The sequence below is a fragment of the Saimiri boliviensis genome, chromosome 3 (assembly GCF_048565385.1).
Source record: "Saimiri boliviensis isolate mSaiBol1 chromosome 3, mSaiBol1.pri, whole genome shotgun sequence".
Lineage (NCBI taxonomy): Eukaryota > Metazoa > Chordata > Mammalia > Primates > Cebidae > Saimiri > Saimiri boliviensis.
The window spans coordinates 138,874,600-138,892,787 of record NC_133451.1 but is presented as its reverse complement, the minus strand read 5'-3'; the positions used below and the strand labels follow the sequence as shown (position 1 = coordinate 138,892,787).

At 34.6% G+C, this 18,188-nt stretch overlaps 1 protein-coding gene across 4 annotated transcripts in view; it reads right to left on the bottom strand.

Moving 5' to 3' along the window:
• The window catches only part of LRBA (LPS responsive beige-like anchor protein), a 746,578-nt gene that overhangs the window by 618,156 nt on the left and 110,234 nt on the right, over positions 1 to 18,188 (bottom strand). For all 4 annotated transcript variants that reach the window (XM_074396837.1, XM_074396836.1, XM_010338615.3 and 1 more), the window contains 6 exons: positions 16,648 to 16,756; positions 16,199 to 16,351; positions 10,360 to 10,528; positions 7,726 to 7,805; positions 6,353 to 6,415; positions 4,055 to 4,152 (listed from right to left, as the gene is read on the bottom strand). In XM_074396837.1, the coding sequence (XP_074252938.1) occupies positions 4,055 to 4,152; positions 6,353 to 6,415; positions 7,726 to 7,805; positions 10,360 to 10,528; positions 16,199 to 16,351; positions 16,648 to 16,756 (672 nt within the window). The remainder of the gene's footprint in view (positions 1 to 4,054; positions 4,153 to 6,352; positions 6,416 to 7,725; positions 7,806 to 10,359; positions 10,529 to 16,198; positions 16,352 to 16,647; positions 16,757 to 18,188) is intronic.

The window sequence follows — 18,188 nt, the reverse complement described above, 5'->3', positions numbered from 1 at the left end:
TAGCACAGGAGTTAGAAAACTGCTGTGTAAAGAATCAAATAGTAAGTATTTTAGAACAGGGGTCCCCAGCCCCCAGGCCACAGACCTGTACTAGTGTGTGGCCTGTTACAAACCAGGCCACATAGCAGGCAGTGAGCAGCAGACCAACAAACATTACTGCCTGAACTTCGCCTCTGGGCAGATCAGTTACGGCATTAGATTCTCATAGGAGTAGAACCCTGTTGTAAACTGTGCATGTGAGATATCTAGGTTGCGCACTCCCTATGAGAATCTAATGATAAATGTAAGGCACCTGAGTTATCCTGAAACTACCCTCCACCCTGGTCAGTGGAAAAACTGTCTTCCACAAAACCAGTCCCTGGTGCCAAAAAAGATTGGGGACCTCTGTTTTTGAATTTATGGGCCGTAACATCTCTGTTACAACTCTTAGACTCTGTTGCTATAGCAGGAAAGTAACTGTAAACAATATTTAAAAGAATGAGAGTGGCTATGGCTATAGTAGGAAAGTAACCACAGACAATATTTAAAAGAATGAGAGTGACTGTGCCACAACAAAAAATTATTTATAAAAACAAACCATTATAGAAGAGTCAGCCAAAGAAAGCAATAGAAAAAAAAAATGAATATGATCAAGAGCAATAATAGACGGGCAGTCATAAACAGGAGGAAGACCTTATCTACTACTACAGTACTAGAAATAAGCAAACAAGAACAGGCTCTAAAATGCACCTTTGGGGAAAAAACGTGGAAGTTGAAATAATTCCCTCCTAATAGCTTCAATGAAGTAGATGAGGCTGTCACTCCTTACAGTTAGGAATAGTTGTAAAAATTTAGAATTGTATCTGAAGGAATAAATAAAAGAAATGTCTAACAATGACAGAAGTGTAGATCATGAATTCATAATAGTTTCAATATACAACACTGCATCACTTTTCCCCACCAGCCAAGGTTTAGCTGACAGTGTGCCTAACTAGACTGATCTAGGATAAGAATTCTCAAAAGCAAATATAACAGGCAGAAGGGGAGTTTTCGTTAGAAAACCACTTCCAGCAAATAACCAGGTTAAGGAAATAAACAATGGCAGATGCAGTATGACCATCCTACAGATTTTGGACACTGGGATAAAAATAGCAAGATCACAGGACAGAAGGTAACTATGAGGCTGAAGAGCATTAGAAAGGGTGTTATCAGAAAAACAGAATGGTGCTGGGCGCGGTGGCTCAAGCCTGTAATCCCAGCACTTTGGGAGGCCGAGGCGGGTGGATCACAAGGTCAAGAGATCGAGACCACCCTGGTCAACAAGGTGAAACCCCGTCTCTACTAAAAATAAAAAATTAGCTGGACATGGTTGTGCGTGCCTGTAATCCCAGCTACTCAGGAGGCTGAGACAGGAGAATTGCCTGAACCCAGGAGGCGGAGTTTGCGGTGAGCCGAGATCGCGCCATTGCACTCCAGCCTGGGTAACAAGAGCGAAACTCCATCTCAAAAAAAAAAAAAAAAAAAAAAAAAAAAAAAAAAACAGAATGAGATAGATAATTCTGATGAAAGAGTAAGACTGGAAGTTAAAATTTCTGATGAGGAAACATTCCAGTGCTTAAAAGGTCTAGATTTTCAAAATAGGAATGGATAAATTACACAGAATGACAGGGCAGTAAAGTTAAGGAATTTAAAAATTACAAAATATGAATGTTAAAATGAATTAGTCACAAGAGAATGTCGTTATTCACACCTAGTGAAACCGAGATAAGGCTGGCTGTGAACCAAATATTCACACACTAAGACTAAAAGTATAAAGTATAGACTTTCCTTGCCCAGACTTTCAATAGAATTCTTCTTACTAGTATTTAAGTGTCTATTATACTATCTTGCAATCATTTTTTAAATAAAAAGTAGTAAAATCCTATATACTAAATCACAAAATACACTAAAGCACATCCACACAAACACTAAGAAAATAAGGTTATAAAACTAGATACTCTGGCACCAAAAAGAAAAAAATATGCCAAGTCTTTACATAAACCTTTAAAACTTTTTTTGAAACTCAGTTACTAGATAGGAAATGTGTACCAAAAAAAACAGGTATTTATAAGCCTCGTTTGTTTTGTGTTAATATGGCTATCATATGACCTAGCCATTACATTCCTAAGTATGGTATATACTCAAGATAAATGAAAACATATGTCCATACAAATACTTGTACATGAATGTTCATAGCAAGCTTGTGCAAAGTAATAATTATTAGACAGTGTGAGGGAAAATACAGAATAGTTTGTTTAACAGCAAAACTATCAATAAATGATAAACTGTAAATTTACCTCTTACAATGTTTTATGTGTCAACTGGAAGCCATGGTATCAAGATATTTCATTAAATGTTTTTCTAGATATTTATTTGAAGGTATTTTTTGGATGAGATTAACACTTAAATCAGTAGATTTTGAGTAAAGCAGATTAGCCTCTATAATGTATGTAGGCCTTATTCAGCTGAAGGCCTAACAGAAAAAAAGCCTGACTGCCTCAGAGAAACAGAAAATTCAGTCAGCAGGCTGTCTTTGACCTTGAACTGCAACATCAACTCCTCTCTGGGTCTCCAGTCAGCCTGCCTATCCTACAGACTTTGGATTTCCCAGCCTCAGTAACTGTGTAAAACAAGTGCTTAAAATAAATCTCTCTAGTGAGTACCCATGTGCACACGTGCACACACGCACACACGCACACACACACCCTTTCGGTTGTTTCCCTTAAGAATTCTGATATAAATCCCTTAAGTATAATGAATAAAGTCACTTTTTATATTATAGAGAATGAGCACTGAAAGACACCAAATAATGGATCTGTAATAGAAGATCAATGTGCATTTGAGCCTAGAAGTTCAAGACCAGCCTGAGCAACATAGTGAAACCTCATTTCTACAAAAAATTTTAAAAATAAGCTAGGCATGGTGGCACATGCCTGTAGTCCCAGCTACTCAGGAGACCGAGGAAAGAGCATCCTTGATCCCGGGAGGTCAAGGCTGCAGTGATCCGTGACTGTACCACTGCACTCCAGTCTGGGTGACAGAGTGAGATCTGTCTTAAAAACAATCAGAAAACAAAAATCCCTGTGTGAATTTATTATAACTCAATAATTAAATTAGTTTCTGTAGCTCATCATTCAGCAAACTAGTTGCTAAACTTTTGTTGCCCAGACACTGTTTCATTAAACAAAAGATTTTAAACTTTTTTATATGTAAAATAAAGGTATTCTGTTTTTGATGTTGATGATTATTATGGACCAAATGTTTGCATACACCCAAAATTCATATGTTAAAGCCCTATCATTAGTATTTAGAGATGGAGCCTCTAAGGAAGTAATTAAGGTTAAATGTGATCATAAGAGAGGGTCTCTAATCCAATAGGAGTAATGTCATTGTACGAAGAGACACCAGAAAGCTCATTCATGCTCTTTCTCTCTCTGCTATGTGAGAACACAGCAAGGAAGAAGATGTAGGCAACCCAAGAGGAGAGTCTTCACCAAATACCAACCCCACTGGCATCATGAACTTGGGACTTCCCATCTCCAGAACTGTGAGAAACAAATTTTTGATGTGTAAGCCATCCAATCTATGGTATTTGATTATGGCAGCATAAGCACACTAATACAATGCTGAGTCAGAAGTGGGAGGTGGAAGAAGTGATATTATAAAGGGAGGATAGAGAGCTTATCTTGGATTATAATTGAACACTATTTAATACTACTCTAGGACCTAAAGATAATTCTGCTAAAGAAGTCAACAATATAGTAGGTCTATAATAGCATTCACCATACAAAATACTGAAATCATTTATCCAACCTCACAAATTAAATAGTAATAAATAGTAATACTGCCTCTATAAATATTCATTGAAAACATGCATGATTATACATGGGTCTTAAATCTTAACTCATTTCAAGCTACAAACTCATTTCACATGTAAGTTTAAATAATATTTTTCATATTTAAGAAGCTTTCAAATATTTTCAAACTAATCCCTTATATGAAATACATTAAAAACGCTTGATATATTAACTCTTACCGTAACCCGTTCCGTTGGTCAAAAGCAGGAATCATAGAGTTAGGGTGTTCTGACATTAATGCAACAAGCAACTGTAGGACATCCATTAGATTGTCATCCTATAATCATTTTAGAAAATTTGTTTTTAAAAATGAGGAAAAAACAACTTAGTTGAATGCTGAATACTCTGAAATAGAAATTTCCACATTAGAAATATAAGTAGACATATCTGTGATATATATCTATTTTTAATAAATTGTGTTCTTTAATTGCACACATTCACCTCCATAACTCAAAATATACATAAAACAGCAAAACAATTTCTTTTTGGGGGAAAAACAGAGTATCTCTGTCTCACTCAGGCTGGAGTGCAATGGTGTGATCTCAGCTCACTGTAACCTCTGCCTCCCAGGTTCAAGCAATTCTCATGCCTCAGCCTCCCTAGCAGCTGGGACTACAGGTGTGTGCCACCACATTTTTGCATTTTTGGTAAAGACAAGGTTTCACCATGTTAGCCAGGCTGGTCTTGAACTATTTGCCTTAAGTGATTTGCCCACCATGGCCTCCCAAAGGAGGGATTACAGGTTGAGCCACCACACCTGGCCTCAAAACAATTTCTTAATCAAAGAAATAAAATACCTTTTCATTTTATATTGAATCAAGATTTTGTAAAACATAATCTATAGAAACAGTATATCCAACAGGAATTTATTTAAGAAAGGCTTATATATCAAGAAATTGTGGGGAGGGGTTATTCTTCATTACAGAAAAATATATTAGAGCTTCTAAAATGCTAACTGAATACTGCAAATCTGGTGGTGGTGGTAGGGGCAAGATATTATGTATTATTTCTTAAACTTATTTGACCTGGAATATTTTATTCACTGTGCCTCTCAAGAAACTAGTTCTAAAAGAACACTTTGTGAGAAATGATAATTGGATAGTTTTCATATATAGTATTATCTGTCATCACATAAAGATAACCAATAAACATTTACTTCATCAACATACTACTAATATGTGGTAGTATTTGATAAAAGTTACAGAATACTAGCACAGAAACATATATGAGTCCTAGACCCCAAAAAAATCTTCAGGAAAAACCTTCACTACCTTTGTTGCATATGCCATTATGTATGCATATCATTAGAGCCAACTTAGATAATACTGATCCAAAAAGGAAAAGTCAAACAGTTAACAGAGTTTAGTTAACTTGATTGCCCTGATTCTAGTTTTCCTTCACTGCTTTGGAAGGAAAGCCTTTTGCTATGGAAGCCACTTGTATACCTAATTTCAGTAAGTTAAACAGAGGATCTCAAGCTAGCACACTGAACCTTTGGAAGTGTTATTTGGAGGACCTGAAACTTTCCCAGCAATAAGGAATCACTGTGACTTCCAGTTTATCTCATATAAAGTATTTTATTCAGTCCCTTAGGGTTAATAAAAACAAAATCACATATGTAGATCACTATGAAATTCACCTGAAAACTCTTCAAATATTATATTTGGTCAGAAAAATCTAAAAATAGGATTGCCTATTCAAGAAGAAAAAAATATTATAATCATTAATGATTTGGAGTCAAAACTACTCAATCACAAAATTTAAGCCATTCTTTTATTCTGGAATTAACAAAGAGATAATTAACATTATCCCAAATTTAAAAATTAAGGCACTACTCCATACTAACATATATTTATTAATTCACAAGAGATTAATTATAACATAGAAGTATAAATTATCATTTAAAATGCTATGATATATTCATCAGTTCCTAACTTAGTTACTAATTATAGGTAAAAACCTAACTAAAAATAGATTATTTAGATAGCAACTGACATATATTACGTTTTCCTGGTGCTAAAAATAAAGACAAAAACAGTTATTTCTACCTATTTAATTTTCAACCTCCCTTTCAAACACATTTTAAATCCCACTATAAATGAGCTGGTTAATTTAATATTTGAACATGTAAAGTCAGTGGGAAGATAGCGTTATGAATTTTTAAAATCCAATCATTTTCAGTCATTTTTGTAATCTATTTTTTCATTTGGTACACTGGTTTCTGTATACTTTGGTATACTTTACTATTAATTCAGTGAACTCTGTTAGTAGTTTTTCAAGCCTTTCATGATTATTCTCAAGATCCATCTTGTGATAATAAAGGATATTTAAATGAAGGTTGCTAGGCTTTAGTTCCTAGACACATTTATTCCCCATTACAGTTATATAATTACTGAAGTTTTTTTAATTTTTACTTTTAAAAAAGTCTAATGTAGCTTCAAAAAATAAAATTTCAAAAGACAGAATTCAAGCATTACCTCATGTATAGTCAGTAGGTAATTAAGAATGGCCTGTAATTCATCTTCCTTTACTCCAGAATCCTTCAAAAACATAATACATATCTTACGTTTACATATGAAAAAATGCTTAAAGATAAATTATACACATAGATTTGTCAAGTTGGTCAGCTAGTATAAATATAAAATATAATGTAATAGAGAATCTACATTTAAAACAAAAATTTGGAGAAGCACTAAAGACATAAGTATTCCAGACAATTTAGAGGTCAAAAGAGATTAAACATCAGCTTCCTGCTTTCAACACCTTATACAGTATGATAGCCTACTTACTAAAGCTACAGAATCCTGAAGTTAGTAAAAATAATAATGATAAATTACAAAGTAATATTCACACCTACTCCTCTAAATACAGAAGACACCTTTTCAACTGAAAATTACATGTGGAGAATAAAATGAACAGTTTCTGAAATTATCAAGTTAAAGTGTCAAGTACCTAAAAATTGAACAGTAATCTCACCGGGGGGGAAAAAAAAACAAAACACTGAACTTTTAAACATGAATTCAGTATGAAAAATTTCAACCTACTCTACCAGTATATTAATAAAAAATCTGCAATCCAAAAAAAAAAAAAAAAACAAGAAGAAACCTATTGGAAAACAAAAAACAGTATGCACCAGGAACAAGCAACAAAAGAGACAATTCAAAGGATACTTTTTTTTAATCAATGGAAATAAGGTATCTGAATCTGAAAGATATACTAAAAGCTACGTTCACTTGCCGTAATCTTATGTGACAACTAATAAAGCATTATAAAATCACGTAGAAAAATACCGAAAAAAAATATTGGTAACAAGTACATTTATATATTCCTATCTTATAAAACTAAAATGCCTTCTTTAGAGTATTAATTTTACTTTACCTGTAATAAAATGGAAAAGGACAAAATGTGACCACTTCTAAAGGCTCATACACCTACCTGGTACATGTATACAGAAATACTATTTCTTAAAATCTGAATGTCAGTTACAAGGAGCCTGATAAAAATGAAATCTCCTTTAGGAGTTTTGTTGACTACTGTATTGCCAATGCAAAGAATAGTGCCAAATACTAACAGAAACACAGTAAATATTTGCTGAATGAATCAACACACTTGAGCTACTAAAGAACTTCATATAACATAAAATACAACTACCAATCCCCAATTCTGCAGCAATTTATATCCATATAGGCTCCAAAAAAGAACCAAAACAAACATGGAAACATCTTTCAAAGTATTTTCCTATGTGTAACCATAGTAACCAAGCAAAGGATAAATAAACCAAGATTGTATTTCATTTGAAATTATAAGCTGCAATACACAGTATGCTATGGGATAAGCAATGTGAACTCACCTTCATCACTAATTGCTTAATGAACATCAACAAGAATGCTCGTAGAGAAAGTATTTCTTTTTGATTAGGTCGTGGTCCATCTTTTAAAAAAAATATACACACACACATTTAGTATATAAAAAATATACACTCAAAGCTGTCAAAATAGAAAATTCTTATTCACAAGAGTTTTTCCATTTGTTTGTAAGAAACATAAAGGTCAGTCTCCTAAAGAATGACCTCTCTTTTATGCCTCTAGAAAGACAAGTGTTCAATCTTACATGCATCGTATACATAATATTTCAAACATACAAAACAGGTTATGTGGAAACTACAGTGAAGAAGCTTGTACTTTGAATAGGTGAAAGAATGTCCAAAACATAAAAATAAGGTAACAAATAAAATTTGTATTCACTGATAATACACTTATTTTCAGACTCTGAGAGTGTTAGTAAGATAACAAATGTTTAAAAGAAAAAAAAAGGAAAATCTAAATTTTCAACATTATTATTATATGTGAATTCAGTATGACAACATTTCTTCTACTGTTATCATTATATAGGCTAATACAAAAATCTGAAAAAGAATCCCTCACCACACGGTATCATTCATGAAGAAGGGAAACATTATACTGACTGCCTCTGACACCTCTTTCTTTGCTTAGAAAAGTCCTTGATCACACATGGCTCACATTAAATTAATTTTCATGTCTCAAACATTTAATTTCCAAGTAGAAAGCTTTTGAAACCAAATACTCATTGTTCTAAGATCCTAGAACTGTTTGTCAGTGACCTGTTTGCCTCATATATTTTATAATTTTCCCCCAATATTTACAGATAGTTCTTAGACCACCAAAGCTTAGGACCACCATGACCTTGAACAGATCAATGAAAATAGGAAGAAAATTGTTTAAAATTTGTTCCATATGATTCCTAGACCAAAAAAAAAAAACAAAAATAGGCTAGAGTTAGAACAAGATCACAAAATATGTCCAGCTCTCTCATTTGAAGAATGAGACTTTCCCAAGGTCACTAACCAATTATGAAAGGCAGGCAAGAATACAAAACTAGCACCTAGTACAGTACATGATACACCTATAGCACCATGAAATAGTCATTAGAAAATTCTAACCAGGTCTAGGTCTGCCACAACCTTGCCAGCTTAAAAAGTTCATAGCTTGCTGAATTATAGATACCAGATTCTCTGAGACTAAAGCAAGCTTATTTTGAAAGTGATATAAAAAATAGTATGTAGGGCCAGGCGCTGTAGCTCACGCCTGTAATCCCAGCACTTTGGGAGGCTGAGGTGGGTGGATCACAAGGTCAAGAGATCGAGACCAACCTGGTCAACATAGTGAAACCCCGTCTCTACTAAAAATACAAAAAATTAGCTGGGCATGGTGGCGCGTGCCTGTAATCCCAGCTACTCAGGAGGCTGAGGCAGGAGAATTGCCCGAACCCAGGAGGCAAAGGTTGCAGTGAGCCGAGATTGCGCCACTGCACTCCAGCCTGGGTAACAAGAGCGAAACTCCGTCTCAAAAAAAAAAAAAGTAGTATGCAAATGTGACAATCTTTGTAAATCACAAACAACCAAAGCCTCTTACTACAATCAGAATGCATGTTATTTGACTCCTCAGCATCTACTTCTTAATTTCAAGCACGATTCCTTAATTTTTACCAAGTGACTTAAGTCATCTTCACTCTCAGACCATGTCTTTCAAGGTACAGGATGCCTCCATTTCTAAGCAATCAGAACAATTCTAACCACAGAAATGGACACATGATACAATCAAAGCCAATGAGCAACAAAGAGACTAAAAGAGACTTTCACTGGAAATATTTTATATAGGCAGATGCTCTTACACTGGATTTAAGTTATTATGGATGTGAAAGTAGACAGGCTGCTTGCTACTACAAAGGGGAAGAATATGTAAAAACAGCCAATGCAGAAGAACTGGTAAATACAGCAAGACAAATTTGGTCCTATGGCCATATTCTGAATATCTACACCAAGTTGCATCTGAAACTGCCAGTTTATAGAAGCTGATTATCTACCTTTTTGATGTAAGCCAACTCCAAGGAGACTGCAATAATTACAAGCAAAACAGCCACTATATGTCAAACGTTCTATTTTGACTCCTTAACATGAACTTCTGGACATGATGAATAAATATTACCCTTTCAGCTAGTTAGTCCTCATTATGTAAGAAAATAATTACTAACATTTTGTAATTTAATTATAACTTTAAGAGAAGCAGATACCTCCTACTTCTGTAAGAAACCCTCATATTTCCAAAACACTATTTCAACGAATGTCATTGTGATAAGCAATTCTCAGCATCAATTACTAAAAACTAATTAAGAATTTCTTAGCATTTTCAGTGCCTTACAACAACCATCCTAGTCATATTTGTTCCCCAAACAACTTATACCAGCACGAGTATTATTCTTCCATACAAGTAGCAAGTTATTAACCTCTAAAAACTATAATGTAGGACAAACTATTAACATTATCAATGAGATTAAAATAAATTTTGCCATAATGGAATATAGAGAAACTGCCCAAATAATATGATAGTACTGGTTAAAACAACAACAAAAAATTAAATCCTGATTTGCATTTGTGTAAAGTAATATACAGACAGAAATGATATACCTAATCCTTTTGGGGTGATACCACTTCGATCCTGAGGATTCACTGCCCAATAGTAGTACTTCAGTGTGTGCATGATGAGAAGCACTGTTCCAACTCTCCGAATGGTATTATATATGTTTACTGTACCAATGAATTCCGTGGACAGATAAGTGTAGAGCATTAACTGAACCTACAGAATAAAAATGAAGAACTTAGAGAACCCCACCAGCATAGTTTCTGTTTCCAGTAACACTTTTAGGCTGTTTTATTTTCACCATACTTCTTCCAAAAAGTAAGATGCTGAGCCTGATAATAATATTCATATTCGATAACACATACCCACTGACATACAAGCACATGCACACACACTCCTTATAAAACCAAGCCAGGTAATTTCTTCTTTTATAACAGCATTATAAAGTAAACACCATCAAATATATAATTTTTTTGCTGCATTATTCAATGGAAATAATTTTGTGATTCCTATTTAGCAACCAACAATTATTCCTGAGCATGAGTAATTTCTTTATAACAGACTTATTACTTATACTATCTATGCATAGTTGTTTGAAAACACTAGAATTTCTTCCAAATATAACATTTGCAGAAAATCAGAAGCCGAAATGACTCAAAAGAAAGAAAAAAGTAGTAGTAACTCAAAAGGAATAAAGAAATAGAAATAAACCAAAAGAAAGAAAACCATAAAAAAAGATATAGAGTTTACTTTGAAGAATATTAGAAAAACAGAATTCAGTTATAGTAGCTCATTACAAGAAACATTCCAATCTAGCATTTTCATCATAACATTATAATCTCTCAACATGTATATCATGTCTCTCAATTAGGAAAGGATTCTACTAATCTCACTGATAAGTACATAGTCTAAAAAAATACATAAGAAGTTATATATGTTTATATTAACTTCAAAATATCAGCTCTTCATATGTAAGAGAAAGAAATAATACATGTGCTACCCCATGACTGCACATTTCTTCTTAACAAAAAACTGGCCCACCACAGTGGTTCACGCCTGTAATTTCAGTGCATTAGGAGGCTGAGGCGGGCAGATCACTTGAAGTCAGGAGTTTAAAATCAGCCTGGCCAACATCGTAAAACTTCATCTCTACCTAAAAACAAAAATTAGCCAGGCATGCTAATGCACGCCTATAGTCCCAGGTACTCAGGAGGCTGAGGCAGGAACCCAGGAAGCAGAAATTGCAGTAAGCCGAGATAGCACCACTGCACTCCAGCCTGGATGACAGAATGAGACCCTGCCTTGAAAAAAAAAAAAAAAAAAAAAAAAATTTTTTTTTTTCCAGTAAAAGTATGGGTCTCAAACTCATCAACTATACTTCCTTACTTACAGCAGCAAAAATAACGACAGCTTTTGTTCTACTCTCATATTGAAATCAAGAATTTTTCATTTTATTGTAGTGGGTATACTTTATAAGCTGAACAACTTTAAGCATAGGATATATATTCTTCCCTTGACCATAGACCAAACTACTGATCATTTATAACTGAACATTTATGTTACCTTCCTGGACAATGAGGGCATTTTCCTTTTCAACCCTGTAAGACACCTCAGTGTCACCTAGGGGATTTCTCTAGAGAGTGAAAACTAGGTACGTATCTTCCAGGTGCCCTACAAATAAACAATCAAGGCTAAATGAATTAGAGTGTCAAAGAACAAATCCTACATGGTAAAAAGTGGCAGGTTCTGAATCACTTAAAAGTGGGGCTTGATAAAATTACTGTAATTCACAAAACCATACACACACACACACACACACACACACAGACACACACAGTGATCTACTGATTTGCTGCAAAATGTTATTTTGATGTAGCTATTGCTGTTCAAATTGATAGGCCCAATCTACTTGTCATTGAGGCAGTATGACATGGCTCAAATTCTTAACCATGTTATTTCAGTCCCTTAGCAAATATTTAAATCTAACTATATGCAACACACTGTATCATGGAAATACAATGGCACATATACTGTCCCTAAGTAACTGAAGTACAGTGGAAAAGATGTAAAAAAAAAAAAAAAAAAACACTTATATTTAAGCAAAACAAATCAAAGATAATAAATATGCCTACCAAAACATGAAAAAAGTCATGAAGCAATGTGTAATTGACATAGAGCTAGGAAATACTAATTCAAAGGACAGATAAATTATCATAGGATAAACTGAAACAGTGAAGAAAAGTTTCACTAATAAAGTAGGTATTAAGGTAGGCTTTGAAGATGAGTAATAGAATAGACAGAATACAACAGGAAGTTTCAAGCAAGAAAAATGATGGTTGAAATAGATTGCCCTAGAGTTAGAACAACAGTTCTCAATCTTGACTGCACATTAAAATAATTGGAAAATATTTTTTTTTTAATACTGATGCCTGAGTCCCATCCCAGTGAGGCAGGAGAATAGGATCTAGAGGCAGGGAACCTAAAGACTTCTTAGAACTAAATCAAATGGAATGCTTCAGCTATGACAGGAAACATCCGCTCTATTTACATAGGGCATACACCAAGTAAATGACTTTGTAACTTTAAGTCACCCTCTTCATTTACATAGGGCAAACACCAAGCAACCAATGGTACTAAAACCCCAGAAAATTCTGTAACAGGGGTTATGCTCTATGCTCAGGCCTGCTCCCACACTGTGGAGTGTACTCTCATTTGCAATAAATTTCTGCTTTTGCTGCTTCATTCTTTCCTTGCTTTGTGCATTCTGTCCAATTCTTTGTTCAAGATGCCACGAACCTGGACACCCTCCACCGGTAACACCAGACTGATAAAATCAGAATCTGCAGTGGAAGTGGTGAGATTCCATTTTTTTGTTTGTTTGTTTTTAAAAAGATACCCCAACTGATTCTATCAGCAGTCAAGACTGAGAACCACCACTCTAGGGAAACCTTTCGGTACCTCTCTATCCAGAGGATATTTCCATTTTTAAGCTAGAAAATCTAAAAATAAGAATTTACATGAAGGCTTAATGCTAGATAAAGGACTACTGAGAGCAATGGAAAACCATTGAAACTTCTGGGGCTAAGAAATGATAAGAGTTATATGTTAAGAATATATTACGGTTGGGCATGATGGCTAAACTCTAATCCCAACACTTTGTGGGACTGAAAGAGGAGGATGGCTTGAGGCTGGAAGTTCAAGACCAGTCTAGACAAAAAAGTAAGACCCCAGTCTCTACAAAAAATGTAAAAAGTTAGCTGGGAATGGTGGTGCACACTTGCAGTATCAGCTACTCAGGAGGCTGAGGCAGGAGGACTGATTGAGCCCAGGAGCTCAAGATTGTACTGAGCTATGGCCATGCCACTGCACTCTACCCTGGATGACAGAACAAGACTCTGTCTCAAACAAAATAAAAGAATATGTTGTAATTCTGGTGGAATAGTGATTATTTACACAAAGAAATGGAAAACTAGAGAAAGTCAGTCTATTGAGAATGATACTGTGGTAAAAGAAAAATGAACAGAGGCCAGGCTTGATGGCTCACACCTGTGATTGCAGCACTCTGTGGGGCTGAGTGAGGCAGGTGGATCACTTGAGCCCAGGAGTTCAAGACCAGCCTGAGCAACATGGCAAAACATCATCTCTACAAAAAATACTAAAATTAGCTGGATGTGATGGTACAAACCTACAGTCCCAACTACTCAGGAGGAGCCAGGGAAGTGGAGTTTGCAGTGAGCTGAGATCACACCACTGCAATCTAGCCTTGGTGACACAGTGAGACCCTGGGTCAAAAAAATAAACAGAATTTAACAGCAACATATAGGGATGCAAGAAATACCTCAAGATTATTCATATGCTAATTATGAATAAGCCTTTCCTCATTCACTCATTATATACTCTAATAGCCATACAAATTTTGTGTTAACATCTGCCTTTCCCACTAGATCTAAATTCTATGAGGGCAAGAGTCAAGTCTATCTTGTTCATCACCATATCCACAGTGTCCACCATAAAGTAGTCATTCAACAAATACTTGCTGAGTAAACGAAGAACCATGGTAGACAAGAAAATTCATCTCTCCTGCTAGGTCATTAAGAAGACGGTCTCTGAGCAGATCTAAGATAAATGCAAATCATAAATCGCTGGTAGCTCCTTTTTCTAAAAGCAAAGCTTTTCACATCCTCACAACCAGACTTTTAACCAGAGATGGATTGACCATGAAGCTGATAAAGCTTAAACTTTATGGCCACTGATCTATAAATGTTTCTTCCAAGACCCTAAACCTAATTTTGTATGCATTATATTGCACTCTTCTTCTTAAAAAGTTTCCCACTTGATAAATATTTAACCTTCAAGTCAAACAAAATTTGGATCTGCCCTTTTTTATTACTGTCTTTATAATAAAATAAAAGCAGACAAAACCCCTCCTACATACATAAAGCAGATGGCTAAAACAAGAGAAAATGTTAATATTATCGACTCACTGCAAATTCTAAAAAGGAAATTAAGAAAAGTTATTAAAAAGTAGAAGAAATAGGGTATAAAAATACTATAAAACTAAGAAAATCATAAGATGAATTTTAATTCCCCTCCAACTAAGCATATAAGAAGAGGTTTTCTGATCACATCAAAAGAGACACAAAGCATTACAAATATGCTGATTAGTAAGACAAAAAAGTGTCTAGTAAAAGGTTTTAAAAGTAACTTGAAACAATCCTCAAGAAGAAGTAAGACTAAGGGTCACGGAAGAAAATGAGGTCAAATTCGACCTGGAGATAAAAAGCTACAACCTCCAGCTGCCTCCTTTGATTATTTCCAAATGGCAATCAGAGTCAGCAGCTGTTTTTCTCTTTAACATTTGAAAAGACCAGCTGAAAATAAGATATTAAGACTCTAGAAAAGAAAAAAAAAAAAAAAGTCTGCAAACTTTTCAGACAACTAGAATAAGTAAGAGTTATTCCAACTTAATCAATGATAGGCACTGCAAGTGGACCAAAAGGCAGAAAGGAAGAGAGGAAAACAGTGGGATTGAAATAATACAACTTCTGACAAAAATTGTACGTAAGATGGATACAACTGTTCAATTTAATAAAATGTTCTGTTTCAAGTCATGCTTAATAGTGCCACTACTGAATTTTTAGGACAATTTATTACAACATTAAGATGTATTAAATATGTTGTTCACACACCTTACCACAAATTCATTTACATTCACATAGAACTAATTGGTTTGTTTTTACAAAACTGAAAAAAAAAATTATACAAACGTTTTTATAATTTGAATTAACGTGAAACGAAAATGATTACATGAGACTAGTATATCATGCCTTCAAAGAAAAAGTAACATTTCAGTGGTACCTGTAAGAATGAAATTCAGTAGTTCATCACGTTGGAAGGCAAAAGTGTGAAGTAAAAAAGAGAGAGAGCAGGAGCAGGGTGAGTTCTTAAGGAATAGAAAAAAAGAAAAAATATATATGCATATTTACAATAGAATGAAGCTACAATTACTAGGAAACATTAATCATTACATTAAAACTGTCTAACTGATTTATATTTAGTAAATAAAGTCTCAAATAAAACTTTTATTTCATTTAATTTCAGAAAATAAAGATTATACCTGTATCTTTTAAAATTATGACACTGTTTACAAAGAATACACATATTCTTTGTATGCATATAGTCTTTGTATATATTCATACATATACACACACACAGATTTGCAATTTTTCCTGAAGAGCAAAAAAGGATGCTTAGTCAAAAAAAAGCAACCCACTGAAATCTTGCATAATAGTACATTTAAAAAGAAAAGCCTCTTAATTTTCACTCTTCTCAAGCACAAAAACAGCAAAGATAGTAAAACAATATCAATATATAGCTATATATTACCTTGGCTGGGGTATGAATCCATATGGCAGGATTAAGAAGAATGTGATCACACAATTGCTTGAGCAGGGGCATCCCATTTTGCAGATTACTCAGGTATTTTGAAAATGCAAGACAAAGTTCAAGTACTGCTCTGCTGACATGAGATTTGGAAGACTGCAAAAAAAGTAGTTCAAATGTTACTACAAATTCACATCAAAGTAAGTGAATTACAGGCTATTCCTACCAGGAAAAAAGTTGGTACACAAATTATGCTCAAAGTTAAAGATGCCAGGAAGCTCACTATTACATTTGTTTAATAGAAGAATGGAGGCAACAACAAAATGTTATTTTACTTTAGGTAATTTTCTGCAACCAAGGAAATATTCTTGCAGACAGAATTCCTTAGCCAGTTGGAGAACAAATGCATAGCCTGTAAAAGAATCAAATACACAAAATATTTCATACTTTACCTTTTCAAGGCTATATCCTATTACCAAGAAGCCCTTACAGGCAAGCATCTGCTCCTGCATAGCGATTGAGTTCTTCAACAACTCCATGATAAAAGCCAGCAAGGTTGAACTAGAATTTTTAAAAAGGCAATGATTAAAAAACATATTTTATTTTTAAAAATTAGGATAGAGGTAACCCTTCAATTCACCTTAATAAAAAGTTCTCTATTTCAAAGAAATTGACATTCCACTAAAACTGCTTCCAACATTACATCAGAACTAGATTTTTAACGTAGGATTAGGAGTTACTCAAATATTTATTTCACATACTTTATCCCAAACATATTAATAGATGAATTACTTAGAAACAATGACAAATATGCATGATACAGAGAAAAATAAGCAACCTCCAAAAACAAGCAATAACAAATACTTAATAAAAATATAGTAAGACCTTAAAGAATAGATATAACTTAAATAAGCAAGTATATTTAACCTTGAAGAGTCAGGGATCAAAAGGTGGGAAAAGACAGTACAGCAAACAGAGTAAGGTGTAAATTCTCAAAATGTGTTAGGGCTCCAGACTGGCCTAGTAAGAATAGAGCAGAGGGCACATGAAAAGATGAGAAAGTTAACTTGGAGACAAACATGAGGTCCTTGAACACTAAGAAGTTTGTTCATTATCCCAACAACAAAATTGTAATTCTCCAGTCAGTCTTGAACACTTTTAAAACTGAATAGGGGCTACAACCATGCTCTACTACCCACAGTTTTTTAAAGATCCCCAGAAGGGAAAGGAATAAGGTTAGTTGTTACAGCCTTTTCAGAGAGAAGTCCCACCCGCCACCCCCCACCCCCCAAAAAGAGAGAGAAAGCCTGAGCAGCAGCCCATCTCCTCCACATCAGTGCTTTCACTGTCAGCAATTCCAATAAAGCGGGGAGGAGGAAGGGATGGGGGAGGGGAAGGAGGGAAAGGGGAAGGGAAAGAGGAAATGGAGGGAAAAGGGGAGGGAGAGAGAGAGGGAGGCAGGCAGGCAAGAGAGGGAAGGGGAGGGAGAAGGGAAAGAAGGGAAGGGAAGGGAGAAGGGAAGGGGAAAGGAATGGGGAAGGGAAGGATGGGGGAAAGGATGAGGAAGAAAAGAAAAGGGGGAAAGAAGGGGAAAGGGAGAAGGGAAAAAGAAGGGGAGGAAGGGAAGGGACAAAGAAAGGGAGAAAGGGAAGGAGGAAAACTGTAAGTCCTGCTAGAACAGGGCACAAAACAATTCTATAAAGTATTAGTATGTCAAGGTTAATTAAATTTTAATATTTTAAAATATAAGTTGACAAATACTAGATTTGATAACTTTTTCTTTAAAAGAAAAAAAAAAACGTTGCTTAAAAATAATCAGGACAAAACTATTCCATCATTAAGTATACACATTGGTGGTAGACATCAAGCTATGTATAAAAGCAAAAATCGAAGGGAGAATTTCAAAATGAGAGAATATAAAAGTCACTTAAATTTCTCAAGTAACAAAACAATAATTTCACTACAAATGAAATAATAATTTCACTATATATAG